This window comes from Mauremys reevesii, linkage group 1 (genome assembly GCF_016161935.1).
Source record: "Mauremys reevesii isolate NIE-2019 linkage group 1, ASM1616193v1, whole genome shotgun sequence".
NCBI classification, from domain to species: Eukaryota; Metazoa; Chordata; order Testudines; family Geoemydidae; genus Mauremys; species Mauremys reevesii.
The window spans coordinates 29738565-29766459 of NC_052623.1; the positions used below are offsets into that span (position 1 = coordinate 29738565).

At 42.9% G+C, this 27895-nt stretch overlaps 1 protein-coding gene across 6 annotated transcripts in view; it reads right to left on the bottom strand.

Annotated features, from left to right (window-relative positions):
* NOX4 (NADPH oxidase 4) overlaps positions 1–27895 on the bottom strand; it is a 176389-nt gene that overhangs the window by 36492 nt on the left and 112002 nt on the right. For all 6 annotated transcript variants that reach the window (XM_039519640.1, XM_039519638.1, XM_039519639.1 and 3 more), the window contains exon 13: positions 24284–24365. In XM_039519640.1, coding sequence (XP_039375574.1) covers positions 24284–24365 — 82 coding nt within the window. The remainder of the gene's footprint in view (positions 1–24283; positions 24366–27895) is intronic.

The following is a 27895-nucleotide window of genomic DNA, read 5'->3' on the forward strand; positions in this document are numbered from 1 at the left end:
CAGCCTTGTGTGCAGAAGGCTGTTTCCAGCTGCCATAGTCCTCCATGCGGTTTTAAGGGTGATAGCATCTCATGGAAGTTTTGGGGGAGATATATGAGCCAACACATATAAGACAACCGCTAATGAGAGATGTGGCTGTATTCAACTCTGAATCAATGAGATGCATATGCTGACTTCTGCCCCAAACTGCTGCAAATATTCTGCTGGAGCAAATACCAGTGCCAGGACTGAGACTTGTAATACATTTGCTTCTGCTTATCAAGAGGTTCCTGCTAGCTTCTGGATCAAGGCAGTGCCGAAGGGTGATCTTTTTCTTTAAATCTTCTAGATAGATTTAGATACGGTCCAGTTTTGACTCCTAAATAAGTGACAACTGTCTGGAAAGGGAGGGCACGATCTTCAACACAAGGGGTTGATTGGCCAGGCGACTGTACAGATGTAAAGTTGTGGTGAATAACTTGATCTTGGATGGATTGCCCTCATTTGAAGCCAGCCTGAACAAAGGGCAATTGTGGTTTAATAACCTTGTTGATGCGCATCAGAATCAGTATCTCCATACTCCTGTATGTGACACAAAGGAGAGAGATGGGTGGATAGCTCTTGGGATCTCCCAGCAGTGTTCATGGTTTCAGAATGGCTATGGCTTTTGCCTTGTGCAGGATTTTTGGATCAACAGCTCTTGGAATCTTCCAGCAGTTTTCCTAGGGATGCAGTTGTCCTAGAAATATCAATTAAAGAACTAAAGCAGCCAGCTTTTGGGGCCTACATGAAGTAGGGACTCTATATGGACATAATCCAGACTGGAAGCCTTTCCTGTTTTCATAAGTTCTATGGCACACTACAGATCTTTATCTGAAAAAGGAGCCTCAGCTTTGAATCTGCACAGGAGCTGGCCAACTCTATAACGTTAGTTTTGACTACACAGCAGTTTTGACTTACCCAAGTTCTGTGTACGGCCTTGGGGTGGGATGTAACAGCATTTCTGGTGATTGAAAACTCCTTTGTGATGAGGATGGTGTCTCCAGAAAGTCTTTTGATGGTCTGCCAGGCTTTCTGGCTAGAATGATTAAAGTCCATCTTTGTCAGTGTCTCTTTCCATTGATTACACCTGGTTTGAACCAGCAGTTGAAGGAGTTCCTTGCTCTTATTAGTGGCTTCCTATTTGTTAGCAGTGAATCTCAACGTCTGGTAGAGCTTACTCTCCTCTGATGACCAGCCTGGGATATACTGTCAGCAACAGCCTCTACGGATTGGTTTCTCAGCACTGTCTGAACTGATTTGCAGAAAATTTGACAGGGCATATATACAGTCTTTTCATGGTGTCCTCTGTGAGTGGTGCAAAGTGGAACAAAAGCAGACAAAATGCAGAATGCAGATGCACGTCCCAAGCAAAAATCAGCCTGAAAGAGATGTCCTGTGAAGGGGCACCTTTCAGGGTCAGCATCGCAAGCACTAGCCCTGGGGCCAGTTCTCAAAGATGCTGCAATTCAATATCAAGGGGATATTGGCAGCAAAAAAGGATATCCTTCTCCACCTAGCTACAACCCACAAACACATGTAATCTTCCTCCAGGAGATGAACTCCATCACTGATTATTTAAATTCAACAGGCAGGAAACGTTGCTTTAAATAATCAATTTTAATCGTGTTTTGCATTTCTACATTTTTAGTTATTTTCCTAAAGACAGGCTGATTCTTATTAGTTGGTAACCACTAAAACACGTTTATTTGCAAGGAAACATAGCCTTTTCATTACATTTGGTGTTTGTTAACCATGAGGATACACTATATCTATACACATTTATTTAAAGTGATATTGCTTATCTTACATTCATGCAGATGCTTACTTTTTTATTTTAGAAATTGGTTAAAGATGCATTTCTTATTTACTAGATGATGGTTATTTTTTATCTTGTGATTTGTGCCACACTGTTTGGATGGAATTTCAAATTCAATTAAGAATACATAAAACAGCTATTGTATTCATTTTGGTTAGTTAATTAAATAAAACTACCTTAAATGTGCTGGAAACATAAAAAAGTTTATCAAAACATGTTTTGTATTTAAAATTAACTGATTAATTAAACAACGGAAATATTATCCATAGTTAGTGAAGCGAATTGATTACTTCTGGTCACTATTCCTTCAAGATTTTAGAAACTAGAAGGTCTCATTCCCTCACACCTAGTTTGCTCATACATCAGAAGAAGAAAACAAGCTTTCTTGCTTTTTTCGACTCCCAGTTGGTTTTGTAACTTTGAATGAGCTAGTCATTGTACTGAACTAGTTGAATTAACTGAAATAAAGAAAATATTCCTTCTGCACCTGCAGATGGAGAGGCTACTGCTGTCAAAAGCTGGCTTCACACTTCAACAAACTCTCGTTCCAGATGCTTAGGCAGTGACTTCCACCAGTTCAGTGTTTTGACTTTCAAACTTGGCAGCAAATGTATCCCACTTAATATTTCTGTATTTAATTTAAAGGATTTTAATAGATTACAATAAGTTTAGGCCTTAATGTGGACTGAAAATTTCACATTTAATTTAAAAATATATTTAATTTACCTTAAATTAAAAATAAATCTGATTTAAATACAAAATTCTGATTTTTTAAAATTACAAATCAATTTTTATGCACCTTGGTCCACCAAATTGTACTTAAAATCAGCTATAAATAAATTATTATTGTCCTGGCAGTAGCACACAAGGACTGCAAACAGAGAGGGGGCACCAATACCCTAAGCAAAGCACAGTATATACACACACACACACACACACACACACACGGCTGTCTCTTCTTCAGATAGCTGATGCACAGGTAGTAAGCTATGAGCTGACTTTTATGAATCCATGTTGTTCATTATGAATCCAATGTGTCCCTCCTATTCCTTTCTCTTTGGTGGAATCCCCTTGCTATTTCAAATATTAGTTCAAATATTTTACTTAGATCATAAGCTTTTGGGGACTGTCTTTTTGTTCTCTCTTTGTACAGTGCGTAGCACAATGGCTCAGGCTCCTAGACATGACACTAATACAAATAAATAATAACAATACTTTAAATAAAGTCAGACTAACAGGTTCATCATTTTGTCGCTGCCCCTTTTTAGACTCGGAGATCGTATTTACCTTTTCCATAATTGTTACACACATGACCTCTTTGCCAAGACGTCAACATGTATTACTAATGCTATTACTATTATTTCTATTGTGGCAGCACCTAAGGGTCCCCAAACATAGACCAGGGCCTCATTGCACTAGGCACTGTGCAAACATTTAACCCAAAGACGGAATCTGCCACAGAGGGGAAGGATGGTTCAGTGATTACGGCACTAAATCCAAGCCTGAAGAGACCCAGGTTCAATTCCCTGTTCTACCACAGACCTCCTCTGTGACCTTGGGCAAGTCACTTACTTTCTCTGTGCCTCAATTCTCCATCTCTTCTTACATGAAGATAATAGCACTGGCCTACCTCACAGGGGTTTTGTGAGGACATATATGTTAAAGGTTGTGAGATGCTCAAATAAAACAGGAATGAGGGCTGTATAAGTAACCTGGATGGATAGAGAGCTCAGAATAAGTCAATAAGGGGGGAGGAAGGAGAAGGTAACAGTACACATACATGTGTCTCTATAAATTAATAGTTATAAATGATCACCAGCTTAACTGATAAGGTGGTGGTTCTGTACATTTTGATGGGGAATTCCTGACAAGTGCCAGAGGCAGCATGGGAGAAAGTGTGAAGACATCTGTGGGAAAAGCTCAGAGGTCTTAAGTTTCCTCTACAAATTCGTTTGGAATTCTTGAGTGTTTCTCATATGGCCATGACAAATTTTACCAGTAATAATGATGATATGATACTTGACTCAGGAGCATCTTTTCTTAAAATTATTTTCTTTTTCAATGTCTCTTGAGTGTTCCATCCATAAAAGTTGCTCACCAGTTTGGGAAAATAGCTCTCAAATATTTTAGTAAGAAGAATCATCTTCTTGGACAACATAAAATGGATATAACAGGAGGAACAACTATCAATTTTAAAAATAGAAGTAAAGCGGGTAAAGTAACAAAAATGTTGGTGTTGGGGTCCGTTTATTCATCAAAGCAAGATGCTTTCCCTTACACTAAAGGCTTTACATGTAGATTTAAGGGCCCAAACATTCAACTACTTTGCAATGGTAGCAGAATCTGACTGCAGAGCCATCCTAATTACCAATGGGGAATTACTCACTGTAAGAGGTATCCTCTGCAGATGTAGAGCTGATGCAATCACATATTTGCACCACCCCTTCCAGGGGTGCTCTGCAGTCACTGAATGTAGCTGAGGATCTGGTCCAATAAGGACAACAGTTTCAAAAATGGGGATTATGATGCCAAACATCCATGTGAATCTCAAGAATCCAGCTATTAACAAAGTGGTCAGTTCGATTAGGTTGTTTAATAATGTGAAAACAAAAGCCATATGAACAAAGAGCAAAATCCTGCCTTGACTGGCGCACTGAAAGGGAGCAGGGAGGAAGCTCAGTGCCACAGGAGGAATGTGACTAGCTCACGGCCCAATTCTATGGGGAGGGGCAGGGAACAGTGCCTTGACTCAGATGCACTTTGTTGCCCTTCTGAGTAGGAACCAGATGCTGACCAGCATTCTGCTGGCTAGTGCTTCATGCTAATGGGAGCACATGTGCAAGCCAGCTTGGAGAGCTAGCAGACACTGTGACCCAGAAACTACTTTCCATTGAGGACACTGAGATCAGGCAGGCAGACTAGCCCAATATGCTGCTGCTACTTGTGCAGGGAAAAGAGGATCCTCTCTTACACCCCATTGTGCATCAACACAGCAAAAGGCAGGCATCCTTTTGGGTCGGAAACTTTTCAGAAGTGGTGTGCCGAGTCTTCATTTATTCACTCTAATTTAAGGTTTTGCGTGCCAGTCATACATTTTAACGTTTTTAGAAGGTCTCTTTCTATAAGTCTATAATATATAACTAAACTATTGTTGTATGTAAAGTAAATAAGGTTTTTAAAATGTTTAATAAGCTTCATTTAAAATTAAATTAAAATGCAGAGCCCCCCGGACCGGTGGCCAGGACCCAGGCACTGTGAGTACCACTGAAAATCAGCTCGCGTGCCGCCTTCGGCACGCGTGCCATGGGTTGCCTACCCCTGACCTATAGCATATCATTATTCTTCTGAAATATAACTGCAGCACCCAGAAACCCCTAGTGTACAATCAGGGCCCTGTTTGCTAAACAAGCTCATTAAAATTGTTTTCACCACAAAAAATAAAACTGTTCCTTCAAATTCAGTCATCTTCCCCATTAAATGCTTAAAGGGTGATGATACAAAACCCAGACTTCTGTCTTTTTGTCAAGGGCAGCATGAAATGGAGCGTCACTCTGCTCCCTTCTAAATCAGCTGGACTCAACTCAAAACTACAAAATGTTTCTTCTTAAGTTCACTGCCAAGTTCGAGGCCACATGAACTGGGGCCAACTTTCACATACATGTCTCCTTTGAACGAAACAGGGTCAATCCAGAGGCCAGCTCAGAATGATTGCTCTATATAAGGAAAGCTTCCTCTTTGTCTTCCTTTCATTTAAAGATAGCAAAAATATTTTGGCCAATGTCTTAATATACTTTTCCAGTCAGCTGTGATCCATTAATATGGTAGCACCTGCTCTCCCTGCCCAGACAGGAACAGAGACACAGACATTGAATAACTTAGCTGTTGTCAGCCTTTAACTAATGGGTTTTGAGACTTTATTTATAGACTCTTCTAGTATGATGTGACAGCATTTTAGCCATAGACAGTAACAATACAGAAAGGCTGGTTTTGTGATTAAGGCACTGGCCTGAAACTTAGGACTTCTGAGTTCAATTCACAGCTCCACAAGAATGTCTCTTATCCCAGGATGAATCTAGTTCCCAATTCCTGGGTTTGGACAAAGTAAACGGATGCTCTATGTGTCACTTTTCCCGTAAGCTCTACTGATACAGGAATTCACACTAACTAAGCCCAGACTCGATCCTGTATATCTGGATTCCCTGGAAGTTTTTGCAATGATGGGTGAGTTCCATGGTAGATTTTCAGGCTCACACAGCATCACTGAACCTTTATAATCCACAAATAGCCAGAACATCAGTTTTATGACTCATCCAGAAAGATAATAATGTTGTTTCAGCAAGAAGATTCACATTATCTCCCTCATACAAGATAAAAATACACATCATGGTTTAAATTTGCTTATTCTCACATCATGTAGAAATATAGAGGGGCCAATTCTGACATCCTTAATTGTCCCTCACTCTGCAGGAAGTCCAAACTGACAACCCATGTGCTGCCAAATTGCTACTGACCACATCCATTTCTCCATTTTCCCTAATCATATAAAAATTTCTGCAGAGAAAAAGTTACAGATTTTGAGCCTTCCACCAGGCAATTTCAATGCGTTTATTTTGCACAAAATCTTGAAAATAATTGGAGACATTTCAAATTCTGTATGGGAGAGTCCTGAGATAAGTTAACAGCTTTAAATGACTGTCCTAGGAGCTGCAGAATTCTGTTAAACAGGAGCAATATGAGGATAATTCAGAAATAAAGTGTTTCACAAGGAACTACTGTGAAAGGAGTGGGGAAGTGTTTAGCTTCCAAATCACCTACAGTAATATTTCCTAAGGGCTACTCCTGGGGGAACTCTGCATCACTGCACAGGAGCAGAATTAATGTCCCCACAGATTTTTTTCCCCGTCTGCAGAATAATTGATTCTGATGGGAGGCAAAGGGAAGCCGCAAGATGGATCATGTTACAATTACACCTTTTGCCCACCAGGGGTTGATGTGGCACCAGAAGAGAGGGCAGCTGGCTCATGGGCTGGAGCAGCCAGCCCCAGAGAAGGGAGGGAGCAGAGGCTGCTTCCTCACAGCGCCCTGCCTGCAGGACCAGGTGAGGAGCCATGGGATATGGGGGGATGGACAGAGTGGGACACACTGGGCTGTTGGGGGCAGTCACACAAACTGGGATTCAGAAGGGCTAGTGGGAGGGACAGACTGGGGCAGGGGCACAGGAGCTAGTGGGGTGACAATATTGAGCAAGGGGCCGAATGTGAGTGGGGGTGCAGGGCCACATAGGGATGGGGGAGGGGCGTGCAAGGACACAAGGGCATGTGCAGATATGCCTGGCTGAATGGGGATGCAGGGATAGATGGAGACAGGGCAGATGTGCCTGACTGAATGGGAGAAGCTAAGGGTCAGCCAGGGTCCCCATGGGGGAGGCTCCCCAACTCCCTAACAATCCCTCACCCTAAAATAAACCCTGTTCCATTCTTCTCCCACCTGCACCCAACAACCCTCCAGGTTCATTCCCAGGCTCCCTCCGAGCAATTACCTCCTTCTCCCTCAGCTCTTCTGTTACCCCTGACTGTACAGACATACTTGCTAACAGGTATTTTGGAATAAATTACAAAAATAATTGAAACGGGTGTGGTTATATTGTGTTATTTTGACAATATGCAGAATATTCAAATATTGTGTGCATAATTTTAGGCGCAAAATTCCCCCAGGAGTACAGAGCTTTAAGACACAGTGCACATAGTAAGGTGCTTACAGAGGCCAACTAAGAGTGGGGAAGTTCCCATAATATGCACCCACATGAGTGGCACTAAATACGTCTCAGTACTGTATGCAAATGTTGTTTGACTCCTTATAGGACATAAGATACCTCACCAGGAATGGAAAATAAAGTCATAAAACAAAATGTCACATGAAGCCTGTTGATTTCTAAAAACAAAGCATATTATTTTCATATCTTTTCCTTTTGGTTAAGGATATAAGAACAGCCATACTGGGTCAGACCAAAGGTCAGTCTAGCCCAGTATCTGTCTTCCGACAGTGGCCAATGCCAGGTGCCCCAGAGGGAATGAACAGAACAGGTAATCATCAAGTGATCCATCCCATCATCCATTCCCCGCTTCTGTGCAGCTTTTGTCATTACGGTGGGGGGAAACCAATCTCATTAGCGTCTACTGTAGTGAGTACAAAGACAGCCTCATTTCACAGGTGCAGTGCTTTCTGTTAGGCGAAGAGACTGTTACCAGTAATTATGTGATTAGAACAAAAAACATAAGACTACATTAGCACCCACTAAACCTGTGCTGTAGTTTACAAGTTTCTTCCTCTCTGCCACATTTTTATCCCTTAAAACATTTCCACAAGAAGGGAATAAATAATCAGGGACTCTAAACACCATCCAATATATTGTATATGCGCAACAGCTCATTAAAAATCCTTTATTCTAATGGCTTTTGTGTTTGGGGTTTACCTACTTTAGTCTCCAATTCTCCTCGCAGAACAATTTCAGCAACACTCAAGATGGATTTGGCACCTAATTTGACTGGCTTTTCCTGTTCTACACCTGCTAACTGGAGGGTCAGGCTAGATGCTCCTAATGGTCATATCTGGCTTTAAAAATCTATCAATCTCCTTGTGCTTCCTCAGGGTTTATCCACCTTCTACGCAAGGTGGGGTTGTATTCTGTGTATCCAGCTAGCTATGTTGACTAGTGTAAAAGGGAGTGGGACGGGGTGGGATCATGGCCCAACATCCTCCCAACCATCTTTGGTGTGGCTGGCACACTAAGAGGGAGTGACCCCTGCACTGAAGACAGCTCGTGGAATATAATTTTGCATAGGTCCCACATGGAAGTATAAAGGGGGGGGATGGTGGGCGGTTTCTTGCTCACTCCTGCACTTTGCTCACATATTCAAAGAGCCAGGAATAGTATGGACCAAAATCTTTTCCATGTTTCCCTTTTCATCAAACATGAAATTCATACACCTTCATTTTAAAAACCAAAACACACCCCATTTTAAAAAAATCTCTAGGAACATTTATGACGCAGGCATCTGCCACCTAGGAACTGGATGAAGACCCATCAAGTCATTTCTACAAAGCCCATCAAACAGACTAGATATTAGCAATAACTTTCAGTGACTTCTGTCTGGGACTGAAGCAAAAACAAACACCTACAGCTAGTCAAAGTTTTCAAATTAAGTAAATAAAATAAATAAAATACATCTGGAGGGTAGAGGGGAGAGAAGAGAAGGCATTTTTCAACCAGCTCTGATCATAACCTAGCAGTGAAAGAACCTGGATTCTTTTACCGATTCTATCAAACAACCACTCATCCTGCTCAGGAAATTTGAGAAAAATGTAGGTGCTAGACACAAACCCTGAGGTGCTAATGCACAGGCGTTGTGTATCTGAGTGAGTGAATGATGTTGCCCCTTTGTGGCTGGCCCACAGGACCAAGAAGGGAGCTGCTAGTGCCATCAGCCATGTGTCTTTTGTTAAAAAAGAAACGGTTTCTGGAGCTGAAGGATTCTATGCCAAGCTCTCTGGGCATGAGTCCTATATAAGGCCCTTTGTTGTCAGTTTTTACCAAAATATTACCAGGTTTTACAAAAGCCATTACTGGTTTTTACCAATTTTCATCTAAATTTTGAAAGTGCTGGAACTCCCCAGACTTGGTTTCCTGCTCCGGAAGGACAGATGGTGACTCGGTAATCTGGGCTGCCCAGGTTACCATTCAGTAAGCTCTCCTTCCAGAGTGGGGAGCTAGGTCAGAAATAGCAGAATGTCGGTGTACGTACTCTTCTCAATCCCACATCCACTACATACATGATGCCAACTTTATAGATAACATGGATAGTTATCCACAGTCAAAGCAAATAAAAGTCAGTGAATTACTTTTCATACTAAAATGGGTCAAAAATTAAAAAAAACACCACCACCACCTGACTATCTTTTAGAACTTAAGGGTTTTTTTGAAAGCTTTTTTTTTTTGGGGGGGGGGGGGGGGAACAGAAGAGAGTGATAGTTATCCTGATATTTACCCAGACATCTACTACATTGATTTTTTGCACTGATTTCACTTATTTTTTTTCAAATTTTGTAATACACAATGATACATTTGTACTGAGAACAAATGGCCTTAGTCATATAGTAATTCTGTCTGTTGTCGCCAATACAAAGTTTTGTGGTTTCTGGTTTTATTTTACTCTAATTGCAACAGCAAAATCACAGAGAATAATTATCTTGATAAAATCATTAGTAATATGGATAAAACAGTGTCATTAAAGAGAGCACGGATTTGCCCAAAGCAACAAGCAGTGCTGTGAAACTGGAGCAAGGATTTCCATAAAAAGAAGCCCTTTTATTAACAAGTTGTGTTCTATTTCCACTGATATGGCAAACTTTGTGCATGGTAATTAGAAGAAAGTAATGTTGCCTTATTAATATGAGCTGATTACAGCCTTCATTATTTTTATAAAGAGCTTTGCTACATAAATAATTTTCAGGTAAAATTGATGTGTGACCGAATCTACAGAAGGTTCACAAATGCTGCTCAAATTTTAATTCTCATTATAATCTGCTGGTTCTTGTGTAATATGAAGTGTAGGAAGGGGAGAGATGAGGTGAGCTTCTGTACCTAACTCTTCCTTGTATTTACTCTCAGGAACAATAATAAAAATGTAGGGCTGGAACGGAACCAAGAAATCATCTAGTCCATATTCCCCTCCCTCCCTTGCAATGAGGCAGCATTAATTATACCTAGACCATCTTTCTACATCCTCTCTAAGTGGTTAAAATTCAACAGGGGTCAGAAATGCTCAAAAGTTGTTACCACCAAGCAGATATTCAGTTACCTATGCAACAAGATCCTTCTTATTCAAAATACTAAGGGACAGGTGTATTCACTGGAAAATCACCAGCACATTTGGGAAACCCAATGACATCTGCAGCAGAACTGCCATGGATTGAATGGACAATAAGTCAAAATTACCTTCTCAATCACAGTGTTTCCTTCTAGGTCAGATCTGAGTCATACTGGTGGGGTAAAAGGAGAAGCTTGCAGTGACACCAGTGTGTGTTACAACCAGTGATGAGATACCAAAATCTTAACAACCAGTTCCTTATAAAAAGTTCTGATTTAAGGGGGGGGGGGGGTGGGGGGGGGCAGGGGGGGGGGGGGGGGGGGGGGGGGGCCTGGGGGCCCCCGGCACCCCCCGGCCCCCCCCCAGCCTCCTCCTCCTCCCTTGCCGGCAGCAGCAGCAGCAGCAGCAGGGAGCTCAGCAGAGCTCAGCCAGCTGCTGCTGCTGCTGCTCTGCTGGGGGGGGGGGGGGGAGGCATGGGGATGGAGCCAGAGCAAATGAGAGCAATTGCCCCGCCCCCCCCCCCGCCACAATCACCCCACTCCCTTACCTTGCCGGCAGCCCAGAGCTCAGTTGAGCTGCTCAGCTGCTGGCCATGCTGTGGCTCTGCGGGGTGGGAGAAGCGGGGGAGGGCCTGGGAGGAGTCATCCTCATGGGGCCGGGGGCCCCTGCAGGGCCCGGGTCAATTGCCCCACTTGCCCCCTCCCCTCTGGCCAGCCCTGGAGCTTGCAGCATCCCCGCCACACACCTTGCCGGGCCGCTCAAAAAGCGGCAGCAGGACTCAGCTCAGCTGCCCAGCTGATGCCGGCGGCTGGCCATGCTGCATCTGGGGGGGAAGCGGGAGAGGGGCCGGGGGAGCCTGGGAATCCTGGGAGCAACAGGATGGTCCTGCACGTGGTCCAGAGTTCTTTGCCCATCCCCTGGCCCTTTAACAACCGGTTCTCCACGGAGGTCTAATTTTAGCAACCGGTTCTTGTGACCTGGGAACACCTTGCCTTTGACTCCACTGACAGATCTCCCGAGAGACCCAGCACAGTGTCAAAGTGCATTTCTGGTCTCAAAAGTGATTTTGGAAATAGTGCCATCAAGGGTGAGATGATTTCCATATGTACTGTCTCTCAGTTACTCTAGATCACATTTGTCTTCATAACAAATTAAAAGACTGGATCAGCTCAGCCCCTCCCATGCTCAAACCCGATGCAGGGGACTCGAAAGAGGGAAATCGCTGTGAGGAATACCCATGGAAATTCCTGCATTATCCCACTGATGGGCAGCGTTTGCCATCGCTGAGAAAAAAGCCAAAGGGTGATGCACCCAAACCTGGTGGATTCCCACCAGATTATTGTGCAGCCAGGTCACGCAAAGGTCATACACGCTGCCCCCTTGGCAGCTCTGCCCCTCTAGTGGTGCATCCTGGCCCCCAGTGGGCACAGATGTCTATAAGAAACCTAGAAAGATCTACAGAGGAGATAATACCCAGGAAATGGTAACATGGAGGTATCTCTGCAAAGAGAACTGTTCCCTCTAGCCTGTTGGGTTGCCCTTCTCCCCACCTCCTGTGTAGACCCTAGATGAGGGATCAGCAGGAAGCAGTGCGGGAAGCAGACAGCACATCTCTCGGCCCGCGCCACTTCCTGTAGCCCCCATTGGCCTGGAGCGGCGAACTGCAGCCAGTGGGAGCTGCGATCTGCCAAACCTCCAGACGCAGCAGGAAAAGAAACCGGCCTGGCTCACCAGGGGCCTTATGCTGGCGGGCCGCAGGCCAAAGGTTACCGATCCCTGCCCTGGATGCAAAGAGAAGCTTCACTGCACCTGAAGAGGTTTGTTTTAAAAATGTCCTCTAGAAGAACACTGCCAGAGAAAACAAAAAATGCACCCTCTTTAATTTTAAGCTGACCCAGTATAAGAAAGCAAACACTTTTGAGTAATAAGTCAGTCTTAAACTTGTTTTAAGCAGAGCACACAGATGCTTGTTTACTCTAGGAAAGCTGATGACTCAGATGGTAAAATGCCATAAAAAAAATAACTGAGCCAATGGGGGCGTAAAGCCTACAAGAAATTCTGCAAGTAATTAATTTAAATCCTCCTTGGAGAGGGGGAATAGTTTCTCATCTCTTACACGAGGATACATTCCTCATGTCAAAACAGGGAAAATGTAATCTGAGAACCAGGTCAAGCTCTTGAACAGCCAACATGTCTTACTGTGAAATCTGTCCAACAAAATGGCTGGCAAACTTTAAAGGAATCTGGAACCATCTGTAGTGCCCCCCTCTCCACCTGGTTACCTTCTTTAATGCCTATCTGCTTACAGGCTGTGATGAACAGGGCTGAGTTCTTCTGGATCCCGCCACCCACTCAGCAGGGTGCATCTTCTTTATTTTTTCCAATTAATTTATTAGGTGGTGCCTCCACCCGCCTCGCTCCTTCCTGGCAGGGTCACCAGGGCAGCTTGGGAGGAAAATTCTAACCACAGGGTAATCCCCACTTACTTGCCAGATAGTTGGAGACTTCCAAGAAATAACACAAACACATACAATATATTCAACACAATAATTATATTAAACAGGAGACAAATATAACATAACAGGGTAACATTGTTAGGTTCACCAGTGCCCACGCTGCTAATACCTGTGACTTTCCCCACTCACATGACTTGAGGTAGCAAATGTAAGATCAGTGTCCCGTTGGTACATGTACTTTGTTGGGGCCCTTGATGACCTATGACCACGATATCTACTCTGCAGTGGTTTAGCAGTGTATCTGACTGGGTTCAGTACAGCCCAAAGGACTGACAACTGGGAAAAGGTGGTAAATCCCTCCACAGGTTTAAGATGCAGCTGGTTATAAAATCCCCAAATCCTTATTCCCTGGCTTGAGAACACAGTTCAGGGAGTAGGGGGTCCCCAAAACAAATTCCCTGACTGACTACAAGATGGTGCACTCACAAACTCCATGAATGAGCCTCAGGTTCAGAGATGACTCTGGACTCCTCAGTCACTGCAGAGGGTCTGATCTCTGCGGGCAGGGATCCTCTTCCGGCAGGAATCAGGCTGTGTCGGTTCCAGGATTTTCCCTCACCAAAAAGGGGTGCAGGGCTCAAGGTGCACTAAAATCTGTACTAAAATCCAAACTGTAGTCTCCTAGCCCAGTGTCCAGACACACACTCGGCAGCCCTGGACTAGCAGACAGAGCAGAGCTGACTGGTCTCATCTAGGGAGCTGGAGGGTGAACCCAGCCTGGCTGGTGAAGCTTCCCAGCAAAGCTCTACAAACTGGGAATCACCAGTGGAGAATGAAAACCCCAGCTGAGGGATCTTGTTTTCAGGTTGAACCCTGCATTCAGGCCTGGGACTTACTAACTCCCCACACAGTCAGTCCTATAATTTTAGAGATTTACTTATCTCACAGAACTGGAAGGGACCCTGAAAGGTCACTGAGTGCAGCCCCCTGCCTTCACTACCAGGAGCAAATACTGATTTTTGTCCCAGATCCTTAAGTGGCCCCCTACAAGAAGGATGTGGAAACCCTGAGATTCTATGATTCGAACTCATAACCCTGAGTTTAGCAGGCCAATGCTCAAACCGCTGAGCTATCCCTGGCCCTGGTCAGCTCCACACTGACTCCAAAATGGCTTCTCCCCTTTCCTGAACTCCTTGGGAGGGGCATCTCACTCCCTATTGGTTGCTGGGCAGACTCTGAGTTTGCCTTGGGTCCCCCTCCCTGAGATGCCTGCAGACACAGCTCCAGGAATATAGGTAATCTCCTTGGGGGTTACACATCAAAATAGCGTTTTACAAAACCAAAGGCCGTAATAGACCAATCTTGGCCCAGTCATTTAGGTTAGTGAAATTTTTCTGTTGACACTATTTTTTATGAAGAGTGTCTGCTTTCGACAGAAAATTTTGCTTTTTCATACACAAACTGAATGCCCAAAAACTGAATTACTGTTGATTTTCATCAGAAAACTGAAATAATTCTGAAATTACTGTGGTGTCCCATGGAGTTGTAGTTTGGATGCCTTGTGCTCCAATTCTCCTCCATGGGCTGGGTTCATCTAGGGTGACCAGATAGCAAGTGTGAAAAATCAGGACAGGGGGTGGGGAGTAATAGGAGCCTATATAAGAAAACGCCCCAAATATTGGGACTGTCCCTATAAAAATCGGGACATCTGGTCACCCTAGGTTCATCTCCTGCAATGCACTGCAGCCATGATGATGAACTGTGACCCCTCACTGCAAGAGAAGCCTGTTGTGCATCATGGGTGATGTTGTCCAACCACAGAATCCATTTATAAATTAGAATGGAAACATGAGGCCCAAAACTACAACTCCAATGAGGCACTGTGAGGGCATTTCAGAATCCAAAATATTCCAGACTTTGGCCAACATATTTTGGTTTTTATTTTATTTTTGCCAAAAATTGAATTTTTTTCATGAAAAGTTGTTACAAAAATGACCTGGCCCTTCCCCAAAGTATATCCCAAATAGGTGGTCTCTTCTTTTCCAATCATACACTTTGCTGGGATTTGCAGTTAGCCCAGCCTTCCATAGGGACCAAAATATGATGACAAATTGTGCGAGGGTGTGCCTCCCAATCTCAGCCACATCTATCTAAGACTCCATCACATCCCTACATAAGTAGTTAATTACTCTCACTGGGGGCAGGTATACATTAAATCAGTAAGCACACAGCTTTATAAAAAAAATGCTTTTTTATAACACCAAATAAGCAAAAGCAAAATCTTTTGTAATGTCCTATCCTGCATGATATTTGCAGTGCTGTTTTAACAGTGTTGGTCCCAAGATCCCAGAGCTCCTCCTTAGCTCTGAAAAACTCAAAAGCTTCTCCCTTTGACCAACAAAAGTTATATACTATACACTGTTATGGCTATCTTATATTAGTCATTTTTGAACAAATTAATGATTTCATCTCCCAGATATTTTGAAAGGTTTATGAATCTTTTATTTCCAGTCAGCAAACCCCACCCTCAGTTAGAAGTAATGAGATCCTTTGAATAAAACAGTTCAGTTATGTTATACTATACAGACTGCCAAAGCTAAAGTAGAACTGTTGAAATTTACATGACTTAAAGCTTAAAAGAGCATATGTAGCCACATGGAACTTTAAAACAGCTAACATACATGTAAAATTAAACTCCCAGTGCACAGAAGATTTTCTCTCACATCTACCTTTTCAAAGTGTTTGTAACGGCTTCTTCAAAATGTGTTAGACTGTGGGTGAAATCCTATCTCCCTTGAAGTCAACGGCAAAACTCCATTGACTTCAGTGGTGAAGGATTTCATCCTACCTTTTTAATACCTGCATTTGTAGTATCTGAAATCTATTACTACCATTTTTAAGACTAAGACTGCTCCTGGAATGAGCTTCATGTACAGCTCCATTGACTCCGATTCTGATGTAACCTGCACTGAATGCAGTGGGGATCTGTCCACACAGAGTTCATTGCCCCTTCTCTGGGGCCCCAAAACCTGCAGCTGTGCTGTTCCTTTCTTTGATTCTAATCCCACAATTCTTTGTGGTTTTACCTAATCCAGATACAATCCTTGCACTTTTATTAACATGCTATGGCATGATCTTTTTCACCTTGATACCAGTTATTACCATCATTTGGTAATACCCTGAAGGCAGGGCAGGCTTCACTAATACAATATAATAGATCTAAGGAGCTCTTCTTAGAATCAGGACTCAAAGTAAGCTCTTCAGGGCAAGATCCTTCTTTTAACCAATCTGTTAGCACAGTGGCCAGAATTATGAAGACCCAAACCTGAGTGGGAACTCTGGGTGATACCTAAATATCAATAATGATAACTAATAATTACTGCTTAATTATAAATATTGGCACAATTTTGGGACCTTTCACAAGCAACTGTCCCATGGAATTTCCCCTCACTTCTTCCCTTCATCCTCTGTATCAAGTTCAAACTCCTTGCTCTTGCATTCTAGTCCTTGCCACACCACACCACCCTGCCCTGTCTTCTACTGTGTTCCTTCACCCCAGCTCCCTCTTGTCAACTAACACCACAAGCCTCAACCATCCCTTAGTTTCTCTTCCCCCTTTCATATGGGCATCCTCTCAATTTCTCCACCAAGCAACCTTCTTCTTATTAAAATCTCTCCTATAAAAATGTTTCTTTTGTGCTGTCTACAAAAGGCAAATAAATTTGCCATAAAACCCACAAAAAAAGGAACCCACAAAAGCAACTGAAACATGACTGGAACCATCAAAATGTGCATGGACTGTAACTGATAGCCATGTAATCATCACAATGCGACTCCCCTCCTGAAAGTCTGTAGATGATTGCTGTGCTCACCAAGAGTTATCCTAACACCACACAGGGGGAAATGCAACAGATGAATATAGGTTAACTGTTACAATTGTACCAGGTCAGTAGGTGGTGCTACAATAGATTCATAGATTTAAGGTCAGAAGGGACCATTATGGTCATCTAGTCTGACCTCCTGCACAACGCAGGCCACAGAATCTCACCCACCCACTCCTGTAACAAACCTCTAACTTATATCTGAGTTATTTAAGTCCTCAAATCGTGGTTTAAAGACCTCAAGGTGCACAGAATCCTCCAGCAAGTGACCTGTGCCTCATGCTGCAGAGAAAGGCAAAAAACCTCCAGGGTCTCTGCCAATCTTCCCTGGAGGAAAATTCCTTCCCAACCCCAAATATGGCGATCAGTTAAACCCTGAGCAGGTGGGCAAGACTCACCAGCCAGCACCCAGAAAAGAATTCTCTGTAGTAACTCAGATCCCATCCCATCTAACATCCCATCACAGATCATTGGGCCTATTTACCTGCTAATAATCAAAGATCAATTAATTGCCAAAATTAGGCTATCCCATCATACCATCCCCTCCATAAACTTATTAAGTTTAGTCTTGAAGCCAGATATGTCTTTTGCCCCCACTACTCCCCTTGGAAGGCTGTTCCAGAACTTCACTCCTCTAATGGTTAGAAACCTGTGTCTAATTTCAAGTCTAAACTTCCTAGTGTCCAGTTTATATCCATTTGTTCTTGTGTTCACATTGGTACTAAGCTTAAATAATTCCTCTCCCTCCCTGATATTTATCCCTCTGATATATTTATAAAGAGCAATCATATCTCCCCTCAGCCTTCTTTTGGTTAGGCTAAACAAGCCAAGCTCTTTCAGTCTTCTTTCATAAGACAGGTTTTCCATTCCTCGCATCAGTCTAGTAGCCCTTCTCTGTACATGTTTCAGTTTGAATTCATCCTTCTTAAACATGGGAGACCAGAACTGCACACAGTATTCCAGATGAGGTCTCACCAGTGCCTTGTATAACGGTACTAACACCTTATCTTTACTGGAAATACCTCGCCTAATGCATAGTTCAACTAACAGTCAAAGGCAACATACACCTCACCAACACTCTTAGCATTATACACAGACTCACCCTGTCCATGAGTGCGCACGCTCCCTTAAGTTTACAGTCCTGGGCCTTCTTTTGTGTTGGAGTGCTAGGTGGGCAGGAGTTCAGGCCAGCACTCTGTAAGTCTGGCAAAGGCAGTCCCAGGTGAAACAAGGAGGAGTAAAGTAATTCTGTATTGTGACAGCCTACGTTGCGCAGTACTAGCTGGCAGTAACGTGTCAGAGAGCAAGAGCCCATATCATAAATTCCCCCTCATTTCTTCTTAAACTTAATGTAGCTACACTGAGTCTTAACACCACCTCTTCAGCCCAGAGAGTGTAGCTCAGCAGTAACTCACTCTTTCCTCAGTTATCTGTAAACCAAATTCAGATCTGCCGCACAACCCACAGCTACTGCTCTCAGTGCCTAGCTGTGGCAAAGGAGTCCATGACATAGGGCTCAGCACTGACAAGATGTCAATTGGAATGTAGTCTTACCCTTGGTCATGTATCTTCAATCCTAGCAACTCAACAAAAGGGCCCTGTCACTGCTTTTCCTTAGCGTAGACCCCACAGAGCAGCAGCTCTCTGCTCCAGCTCCCTGCCTGGGAAATGGAGCCTGCCACCCCTTCTGCAGCAGTTTCTGACCCAGGAAGCTCAGTCCAGTCCCAGCAGGTACCCACCACTGCATCATGGAATTTGCAGTCCTTCAAAGCCAGCACACAGCAGTGTCTTTCAACCTTTCTGAAACCAGGGACCAGCTTGCTGCCTTCCTAAATTGTGTCAGGGAAATCTCACAGACAGGTCATTGGGAAACACTGGTGTAGAGGCCTGTCTAATCAGGATACCTCTGATAGGGTTCAGAGGCTCCTCAAACAAGGAGACTACATTTAGATTAATCAAATTAAGGTTAAGAGGTGAATTGATCATAGGCTACAATTATCTACACAGGGAAGACATTTCTGATAGTAGGGGGCTCTTTAATATCACAGAACAAAAGCATAAAGAAATCCAGCAGTTGGAAGCTGAAGCTAGACAAATTCAGACTAGAAAAAAGGCCCCAATTTTGAACACAGAGTATCACAGGGTGCCTCTGGCACTACCCAGTGAACCTCACTCCCTGGCTAGGTCAGGTAGTTTCACAATCACACACCAGACTGTTTATCTCTTACCAAGATGAGTATTTATTCCTCTCTTACACAGTAATACCATACAATGCAAGTTTATAGCAAGGGTATGCTTTCCTACCACTCTCAGTCCCCAGCCCAGGCCCACCCTCTGAGCTGCACCCTTGCCTTCTGTTTCTTCCCCTTATATTCTACCCCAGTTACCTTGTTAGCCCAGTGACTGTCACCCAGGTGCTCACACTCCCCCAACAGAAAGTGTATAACTGCCCTCAGCTGGGCCTGTAGCCCTCTCCAGGTTGTAGCAATGTCAATGCTAGGGTGACCAGACAGCAAATGTGAAAAATTGGGACAGGGGGTAGGGGTTAATAGGAGCCTATATAAGAAAAAGACCCCAAAATTGGGACTGTCCCAATAAAATTGGGACATCTGGACACCCTAGGTGCTGCTGATACCTAAAATGTTACCTAGCGAGGTGGTGAATTTTACATCACTTGAAGTCTTTAAAACTAGACTGAATATCTTTCTAAAATATATGCTCTAGGTCAAACAAGTAATAGGCTTGAAGCAGAAATGATCAGGTAAGGCTATATGACCTATGTTATGTAGCAGGTCAGATTAAATTATCATAATTGTCCCTTCTAGCCTTAACATCTACGAATCATCCAAGAAGTTTCCTTCCAAGACAGGGAAAATAAGACGACATTACTGGTATTTCTATGGTAAAAACAAATAGAGAAAAACACAACATACTTTAAAACATTGTATCAGGCCTTATGTAATATCATGAGAATGCAAAGGGGCCACAAACTTAGTTTAATTATTTCTTTTCAGGTAACTTTTAAGTAAGGAGAAACTTGTTAGAAGTGGATGGTGCTGAGAATATTTTATACAAGGGCTTAATATGTCTCCAATTAGCACAGTTCTGTGCAGTATTATCTCCTTTCTAGCATGCTTAACTTAACAACATAATTCCCTGTTCAGATGTAGTGACTCTCGGCTCTTTTATCTTTTTCCGCCTAATCATTTTCTTTTTACCTTTGACAAGCGTCCAATTCGGCCCCTTTCAGAAGTTTGCCATTAGGCAATGTGAGATGATTACATGAATGCTGATTCTCCTCTCACTCATAGCAGGGCACATCAGCAGTAACTATACTAAAGTGTATGGGAAATTATATGGGTGTAAGTGACAGGACAATCAGGACCAGGATGTTTAGAACTAAGCTGGATGTTCTCTAAGAATTGTCCAAGCATCAGAGTCAACAACTTGATTAATGAACATAATTTTGTCTTCAAGACCAATCTTTTACAGTTAGTGTCAGCACTGCTGCTCACTCTTGCCTCATTTGTGGATTCAGGTGTAAAAGGTGGATATCTCATACGCTAGGCAGGATATGAGTCAAGTCAGATCTCATTATCAACTTGAGGTGTGTTTTACAAGACTATGCTAAGGGCAACATTTTCAAAAGCAGCTAAGTGAGTTAGGAGCCTAAGGACATGGCTACACTGCCCTGCAGTTCAGACTAATGGGGTGTCAACAGCACTGAAGTGCTGCACTGTAACTTCTCAGTGTGAACACTAAGGTGTGAATTTAAAGGTCCTGAATTTGCACATATGTAGCACTCTTTGAAGATGGAGTTACTCCTGATATACACTAGTGTGAGTGGAGGAACAGGTCCTAGGTATTTATATAGGTGGATAGATTGTTGGGCTCAATGGGTAGTGATATAACATATGGAGATATACCTATCTCATAGAGCTGGAAGGGACCTTGAAAGGTCATTAAGTCTAGTCCCCTGCCTTCACAGCAAGACCAAGTACTGCCCCTGATAGATGTTACCTCTGATCCCTGAATGGCCCCCTCAAGGATTGAACTTGCAATGCTAGGTTCAGTAGGCCAATGCTCAAACCACTGAGCTATCCCTCCTGCTAGCACAATGGGGCAACAGTCTTGGTTTGACCCTATGAACTACTATAATAAATAACTATGAATCTTAGTAAAATCTGAAACAGATGGACAACCCTCCTTTCTCTTTTCTCCTTTTTCACTGGCACAGACAAGTGACTTGACAAGCTCAGCATTCATAAACTCATTAAATTAGTAAAGTGAGAAGCTGAGTGTATGATGTACCAAGGACCTAGTGAGAAGTGCTAGGGATCTTTAGTTAGGAGTGCTAGGGATTCTCTTTCTTTGGTGTTTACACCCATCAAATATTTGTTGGCTGGTCTCATGTTCATGCTCCCACCACTGGACATTACTTACCCAAGCTATTCACATTTTTTCCTGTATTCTACCCTGCCTTGTTTCAAGGCTCTCTCTCTCTATAAGCTCAGCAAACTGCATAGATCCCACGATGCCTTCATATTATTAAGATGAATTATGGACCATATCGTCAGCTAATGCAAAGAAGTGTTGTTCAACTGAAGTCAATGCAGAGGTGCTGATTTATAGGATCTGGCATTATATGGACTCAACTTCCATTAACTATTCATACAATGGAAATCGGCACAGAATAGGAAAAAGGGGAATGAGGGTATGGCCTATATTATGAGGCTGACTAGGTTCCCCATATTGCTGAGCTCAAACCTATGCTTCTACCAGAACTCCCAGAGAAATCAGGATGCGTCAATAGTCACCAACCAGTTTGTAAATGAACTGCAGCCAATGACTCATGTTGGTAACAAGCAAACAATTTTGTACTGATTAATGACATTATAAGCGGCAGTCAATTACTTATGAAAACATCTGTAAAGAATTTTTTTTTAATTAGCTGCCAAACCCTGGCTGATTCCATGTGTTAGGAAACCATTCATTCTTGTCAAGCAATGGTACAAGTTCAGCCAATCATACTGTTGTACTATAATGCAAGGACATTACAATTTAAAACAGCATTACAGCTCAGTAATATAAACAGCATGAGATTCTGGTGAAAAGAATTTACCGTATGATTTTCAGAGATGCTTAGGACTTGCAGTTCTCACTGACTTCAGCAAAGAACTGCAGATGCTCAGCCTCTCCGCAGACCTAGTCATTAGTTACAGCACAAGTACACTGTACCTTCAGGAATACGAGCCATAAATCTCACTGTTTTTACACAGTTACATAGTCAAAGACCTTGACTGCAAAAAATAAAAACACTTATGTCTTTGTTTATTCCTCAGTGCATAATTCCTTATAGAATACGAACATAATTGAATCAGTCCACAGGTGTTATCCCTGCTATCATTAGAACCAAGCAAATTACACAGGGGAAGAGAATGTGCCTATGAAACCAAAAAGGGAAGGGCAAGGCAAAGATAACTATGGGCAAAAAACTTTCAAGATGCAACGAAGCAACAAACCAAAACTAAAAACTTACCATAGCCCAAACAGTGTCTGTACTACAAAAAGGGAGCACAGCTAGAGCCTCGATAAAGGTTACTAGGAATATTGCTATGTCCATCTATTTTACATGGAAGGCGCTCGGATACCCTGATGATAGTCTGCAGTACAAACCCACCAAACAGGTAGATTTTGGCAATGAAATCTTGGCTTTCAGAAAGTCAATGGCACTGACTTTCCATCAACTTCAGTGGAGCTGTGATTTTACCCTAGGTATTTTAAGTTTTTTGTGCCCATGACACATGCCTTGTTTTCAGCAACTGATGAACATCTAACTCTTTAATTATTGCATGTTCTAGAAAAATAAGGGCTTGCCTATACAAACTGCTAGTGCACAGCAAGCTAGGTGTAAATCTACCTTGCACTAACCTGCCACACATTAACTATCCGTGTGGATCCTGCTGCCGTGCATTAAAATTCCATAGTGCACTTTCATCTCATTTTGAAATTAAACCTTAAATCTTAATTTACAGCACACAAGAGTTACATTCTCACAGCAAATGGCTTCCCATTCATTTCAGGATTGAGTTCAGAAATTGCCTGCTTGTTTTCAAAACTGCTCTTGGACTTGCTTCAGCCGTTCTCACATTCCTCTCCTCCCCAACCCTGCTCCCTCTGTACATCTAACGCTGGCCTTCTCGCCATTCCTCCACGTAATCTGGCCACGGCTCGGGAGAGAACCTTCACTTCAGCAGCTCCTGCCATCCGGAACAACCTTCCCATATCTTTCCACCTCACTGACTCATATCAACTCTCTGCTGAAAGCGCTTTCTTTCCTTTTTCATGTGACTCAATTTCTCTTTTTGCTCTTTGTTTTAATTAAGTCGGCAAAAACATTATCTATTATCTAACTCTGCTTTTCTTTAGCTTTGTAGGAATAGCATTAGAATCATAGACTCATAGAAGATTAGGATTGGAAGAGACCACAGGAGGTCATCTAGTCCAACCCCTTGCTCAAAGCAGGACCAACCCCAACTAAATCAATCATTATTGTTCAAGACACTCAGTAAAATGACATATTATTGCACCGTATGAGATGTTTGTCAGGAGCAATGTTAAAGGAGATACGGCACATTAAAACCTTTGAGTGGATTTACAGGCTGAAAGACAGAAACTTTTTAATGGGGGTAATCTCTTAACTCCCCCACACCACTTATGACATTGCTTTTATAATGGAGAAGCATGACATGAGGGGATGCTGTACTGATTGCTCCCTAGCATGCACGGCTGTTCCTTTGGTTTGCCTGCCCACGCGTCCCTAACAAGGGCAGTCAAACTGTTTTTAGCACTCGCATGATTCCACAGGATAGCTTGTTAAAATCCAAATGAGTCTGTCAGCACAAATGATGGAATCCCACAAGAGCAGGGATTACTGTGACAAAACATCTGCCTATGTCGACACACAATGTCAAGTGAAATGAAGCTCCACCAGACACTGATCCGTGCAGCTTATCATCCACACTCTGCCACTTACTCCTCTGTGACAGCTGGGTGCACTTGCAAGATATGTCTGTTTCTTCCTGATGCAGTCGTGAAGAGCACTAGGCTTATTCTATGGGAGGCTCCCTGACAGCTCTGCCTTAGGAGTTTATGCTGAAAGCATTTATAGTGCTATAAATGCTTCTCTCCCTCACTATGAATTCATAAAGACTGGTTCTCCTGAGGAGGCAATTTACTTACTTGGGGTAATTCCTTTGCTGAAAGTTGGGTAGAATCTCTGTGTCCTGATTTGAATGGAGAAGCAGTAAATCTCGAAATCTTTCTGTCAAAGGGGAAAAAAAAATAGATCTAAGGTTGTGACTTCACATTATAAAAGTTCACCTCATGAGTAAGCAAGCAGTATCCGACATACATTCTCTTCTATGGTGTTGTTTTAACTGAGGTACAAAAGCTAGATAATTAATAATCAAAACGCTTCCACTAATACACTGAAAACACTAGAAATCACTCTTTTCTATTACATTTTATAATAATAATGCTTTTGTACTTACTATTGGGGTATTTTTTTGTATTCCAAGCCAGTAGCACCTATAAGCCCCAACTGAGGATAGCAGTCTCTACTCTAGTTTTAGGTATTATTGTGATGATATTCTAATTTGGATAGGATCCTGCCACGTTCGTGAAGGGGTCAATTTTAAGGTTAAATGTCTAAGTTGATTTGATGAGATCCGTCAACAGCCTTTGATATAGCTGGCCAAAATATACTGAACAAATTTCTGACAAGCTTGCAGGATCTGGCCAGGTAGATGGAGATAGTGGCTTCATTTCTTACAGTCTAAGAGGTCTCAAAGGGTCACTTCTCATCCATCCATATTCTCATATGTGGTTTTTCAGAGGTTTCATTCTGTCACTCTACCAGCTGAATACGAGTACAGTGCCATCCATACACTACACTACACCTCTTTGGTGCCTTTATGTCAGAGTCTGATGGCACAGGTTCTTTGCTTTCCCTGTGCCTGGTTGACACAGGGATCTGGAGGAGACTGACACGGCTGAAGCACAATCCTGTAAAGATGGAGATGAGTCTGACTGGGAGGGGAAACAGTGTCAAGAATTGGTGGGGGCTGTGTCTGCTCAATCCCTTGTCAAAGAAGTTGCCGTTTTCAATTTTTTTTTTGACCTGTGTGTTCTTGGCTTCTCAGGGAAGTGTTGTGACTTGATAACGCTAACTGTACCACGTCTCCAGGACCTTCCTGCCTCTAGGTTGGTACCCTACAATGTGCTCTAAGAACGAGGCCCAACACCCATCGAAGCTTCAGCCAGTACCGAATGCAGTGGTCCATCTAATCAGTGAAATGGAGAGTGAGCATATTAGACCTCTGCTCTGCAAACTGCATGGGCTTTCCATCTCTTTCCCAATGCAATTCAAGTTATTGCTACTAATCTGTAGAGGTCTATATAATCAGGGACCTAGCTACCTTACAGATAACAACGGCTGACACCACATTTATCAACAGTCTTTAGATGTAGATGCTAGATGGTCAGAAGGGGGGAGTTTTCTGTGGCAAATACCTGGCTGTGGAACCTCCCCCAGCCACCTTCCAGAACTTGAGTTTGTTGGCCTTCCAAACATGGTGTATGACATCTATTTGGTTAAGTATTTGCTTAATGTTACATCTTCTGGGCAGTTTAAATTAGTGTGTGATGTATTTATTTTGAAGACATGCAGCCAAGTACCACAGCAATGGATGCCTATAAAGAATCCTACAGTAAATCAGTATTTTCTGATCCATGATATACACACGTCTATCACCACAAAGTGGAATACCACTCTGTGTTTAAGTGGCTAACAGCTGTCTCAATGCAAAATGGAGTTACGCTCAGATGCTGCAGCTTTCTAAAATGCATATTAAGAGAGACACACATTTGAATTGCTGATGGCTGAACAGTCCCCAAACTGTGGCATGAGTCTGACCAAAACCAACTTTTTTATTTCCATAAACTAATGTCAGTAAACTAATCTGAACATCTTCCTCACACACGGGTCTCATCATATGCCTGCTCATTGGGGAACTTTTATACATTTTAGCTAACTAAAATTTCAAACATTGCACTCATTGACATAAGAATTTCTGACTCTTCCCTGTGAGATTTTAGTTTCCTGCGTGGCTGCACCCATGAATAACACTCTTAAATATAAAGCAACATTTAGTAACCACTAACAGATGTAATATGGGCAATATGTTTCATTATGGGCTAGAATTGGTCTAGATTGCTGGAACTTAAAATTAAAAAGGTCGTTGAGCAGTTTTTAAACTAAGGTCTGGGGGAAAGCCGACAGGTGTGGAGGAGCACGTGGTTCGGATAGAGACATCCCTTAGGGGAGAATCTATTAATGAAGATTCTCTATGTCCTAGTAAGGAGGAAAGGATGGAAGATAAAATACGGGTAGAATCTGATGACAAACAGATGTAAAAAAGGTTTATTCAATTACAGCATGCAATGGGAGACAGCTAAAAAGTGACAAGTTTTTAAAGTGCTTATATTACAATGCTAGAAGTCTAAATAATACGATGGGTGAACTAGAGTACCTCGTATTAAATGAGGATATTGATACAATAGGTATCACAGAAACTTGGTGCAATGAGGATAATCAATGGGACACAGTAATACCAGGGTACAAAATATATCAGAAGGACAGAACAGGTCGTGCTGGTGGGGGAGTGGCACTATATGTGAAAGAAAGTGTAGAATCAAATGAAGTAAAAATCTTAAATGAACCAAACTGCAGGGCTGCCCAGAGGATTCAGGGGGTCTGTATTTGGCGACAGGGCGGAAGGAACCCCTGCCGCGGGTCTTCGGGGCACTTTGGCGGCGGGTCTTGGGGCGGAAGGATCCCCTGCCGCGGGTCTTCGAATTGCCGCCGAAGACCAGGAACGGAAGAAGCTCCGGAAGCCCGGGACCCACAAGAGTTTTCCGGGGCCCACAGAGCAAGTGAAGGACTCCGTTCCAGGGCCCCCGAAAAACTCTCATGGGGGCCTCTGCGGGGCCCGGGGCAAATTGCCCCACTTGGCCCCCCCGGGCGGCCCTGACAAACTGTACCATAGAAGCTGTATGGATAGTTATTCCATGCTCTCAAAAGAATTAGCAGTAGATATATTACCGACCACCTAACCAGGATGGTGATAATGACTGTGAAATGCTCAGGGAGATTAGAGAGGCTATTAAAAGAAAAAAACTCAACAATAATGGGAAATTTCAACTATTCCCATATTGACATGTCACCTCAGGAAGGGATGCAGAGTTAACATTTCTTGACAACTTAAATGACTGCTTCTTGGAGCAGCTAGTCTTGGAACCCACCAGAGGAGAGGCAATTCTTGATTTAGTCCTAACTGGAGCACAGGATCTGGTCCAACAGGTGAACTGGACGATCAAGATGCTAAAGGAGCACTCAAGTACGATAAGGCCATTGTGGATAAACTACGGTAATGAATTCTTTGCACCAGTCTTCACGGCTGAGGATGTGAGGGAGATTCCCAAACCTGAGACATTCTTTTTAGGTGACAAATCTGAGGAACTGTCTCAGATTGAGGTGTCATTAGAGGAGGTTTTGGAACAAACTGGTAAACTAAACAGTAATAAGTCACCAGGACTAGATGGTATTCACCCAAGAGTTCCAAAGGAACTCAAATGTGAAATTGCAGGACTACTAACTATAGTCTGTAACCTATCATTTAAATCAGCTTCTGTACCAAATGACTGGAGGATAGCTAATGTAACACCAATTTTTAAAAAGGGCTCCAGAGGTGACCCTGGCAATTACAGGCCAGGAAGCCTGACTTCAGTATC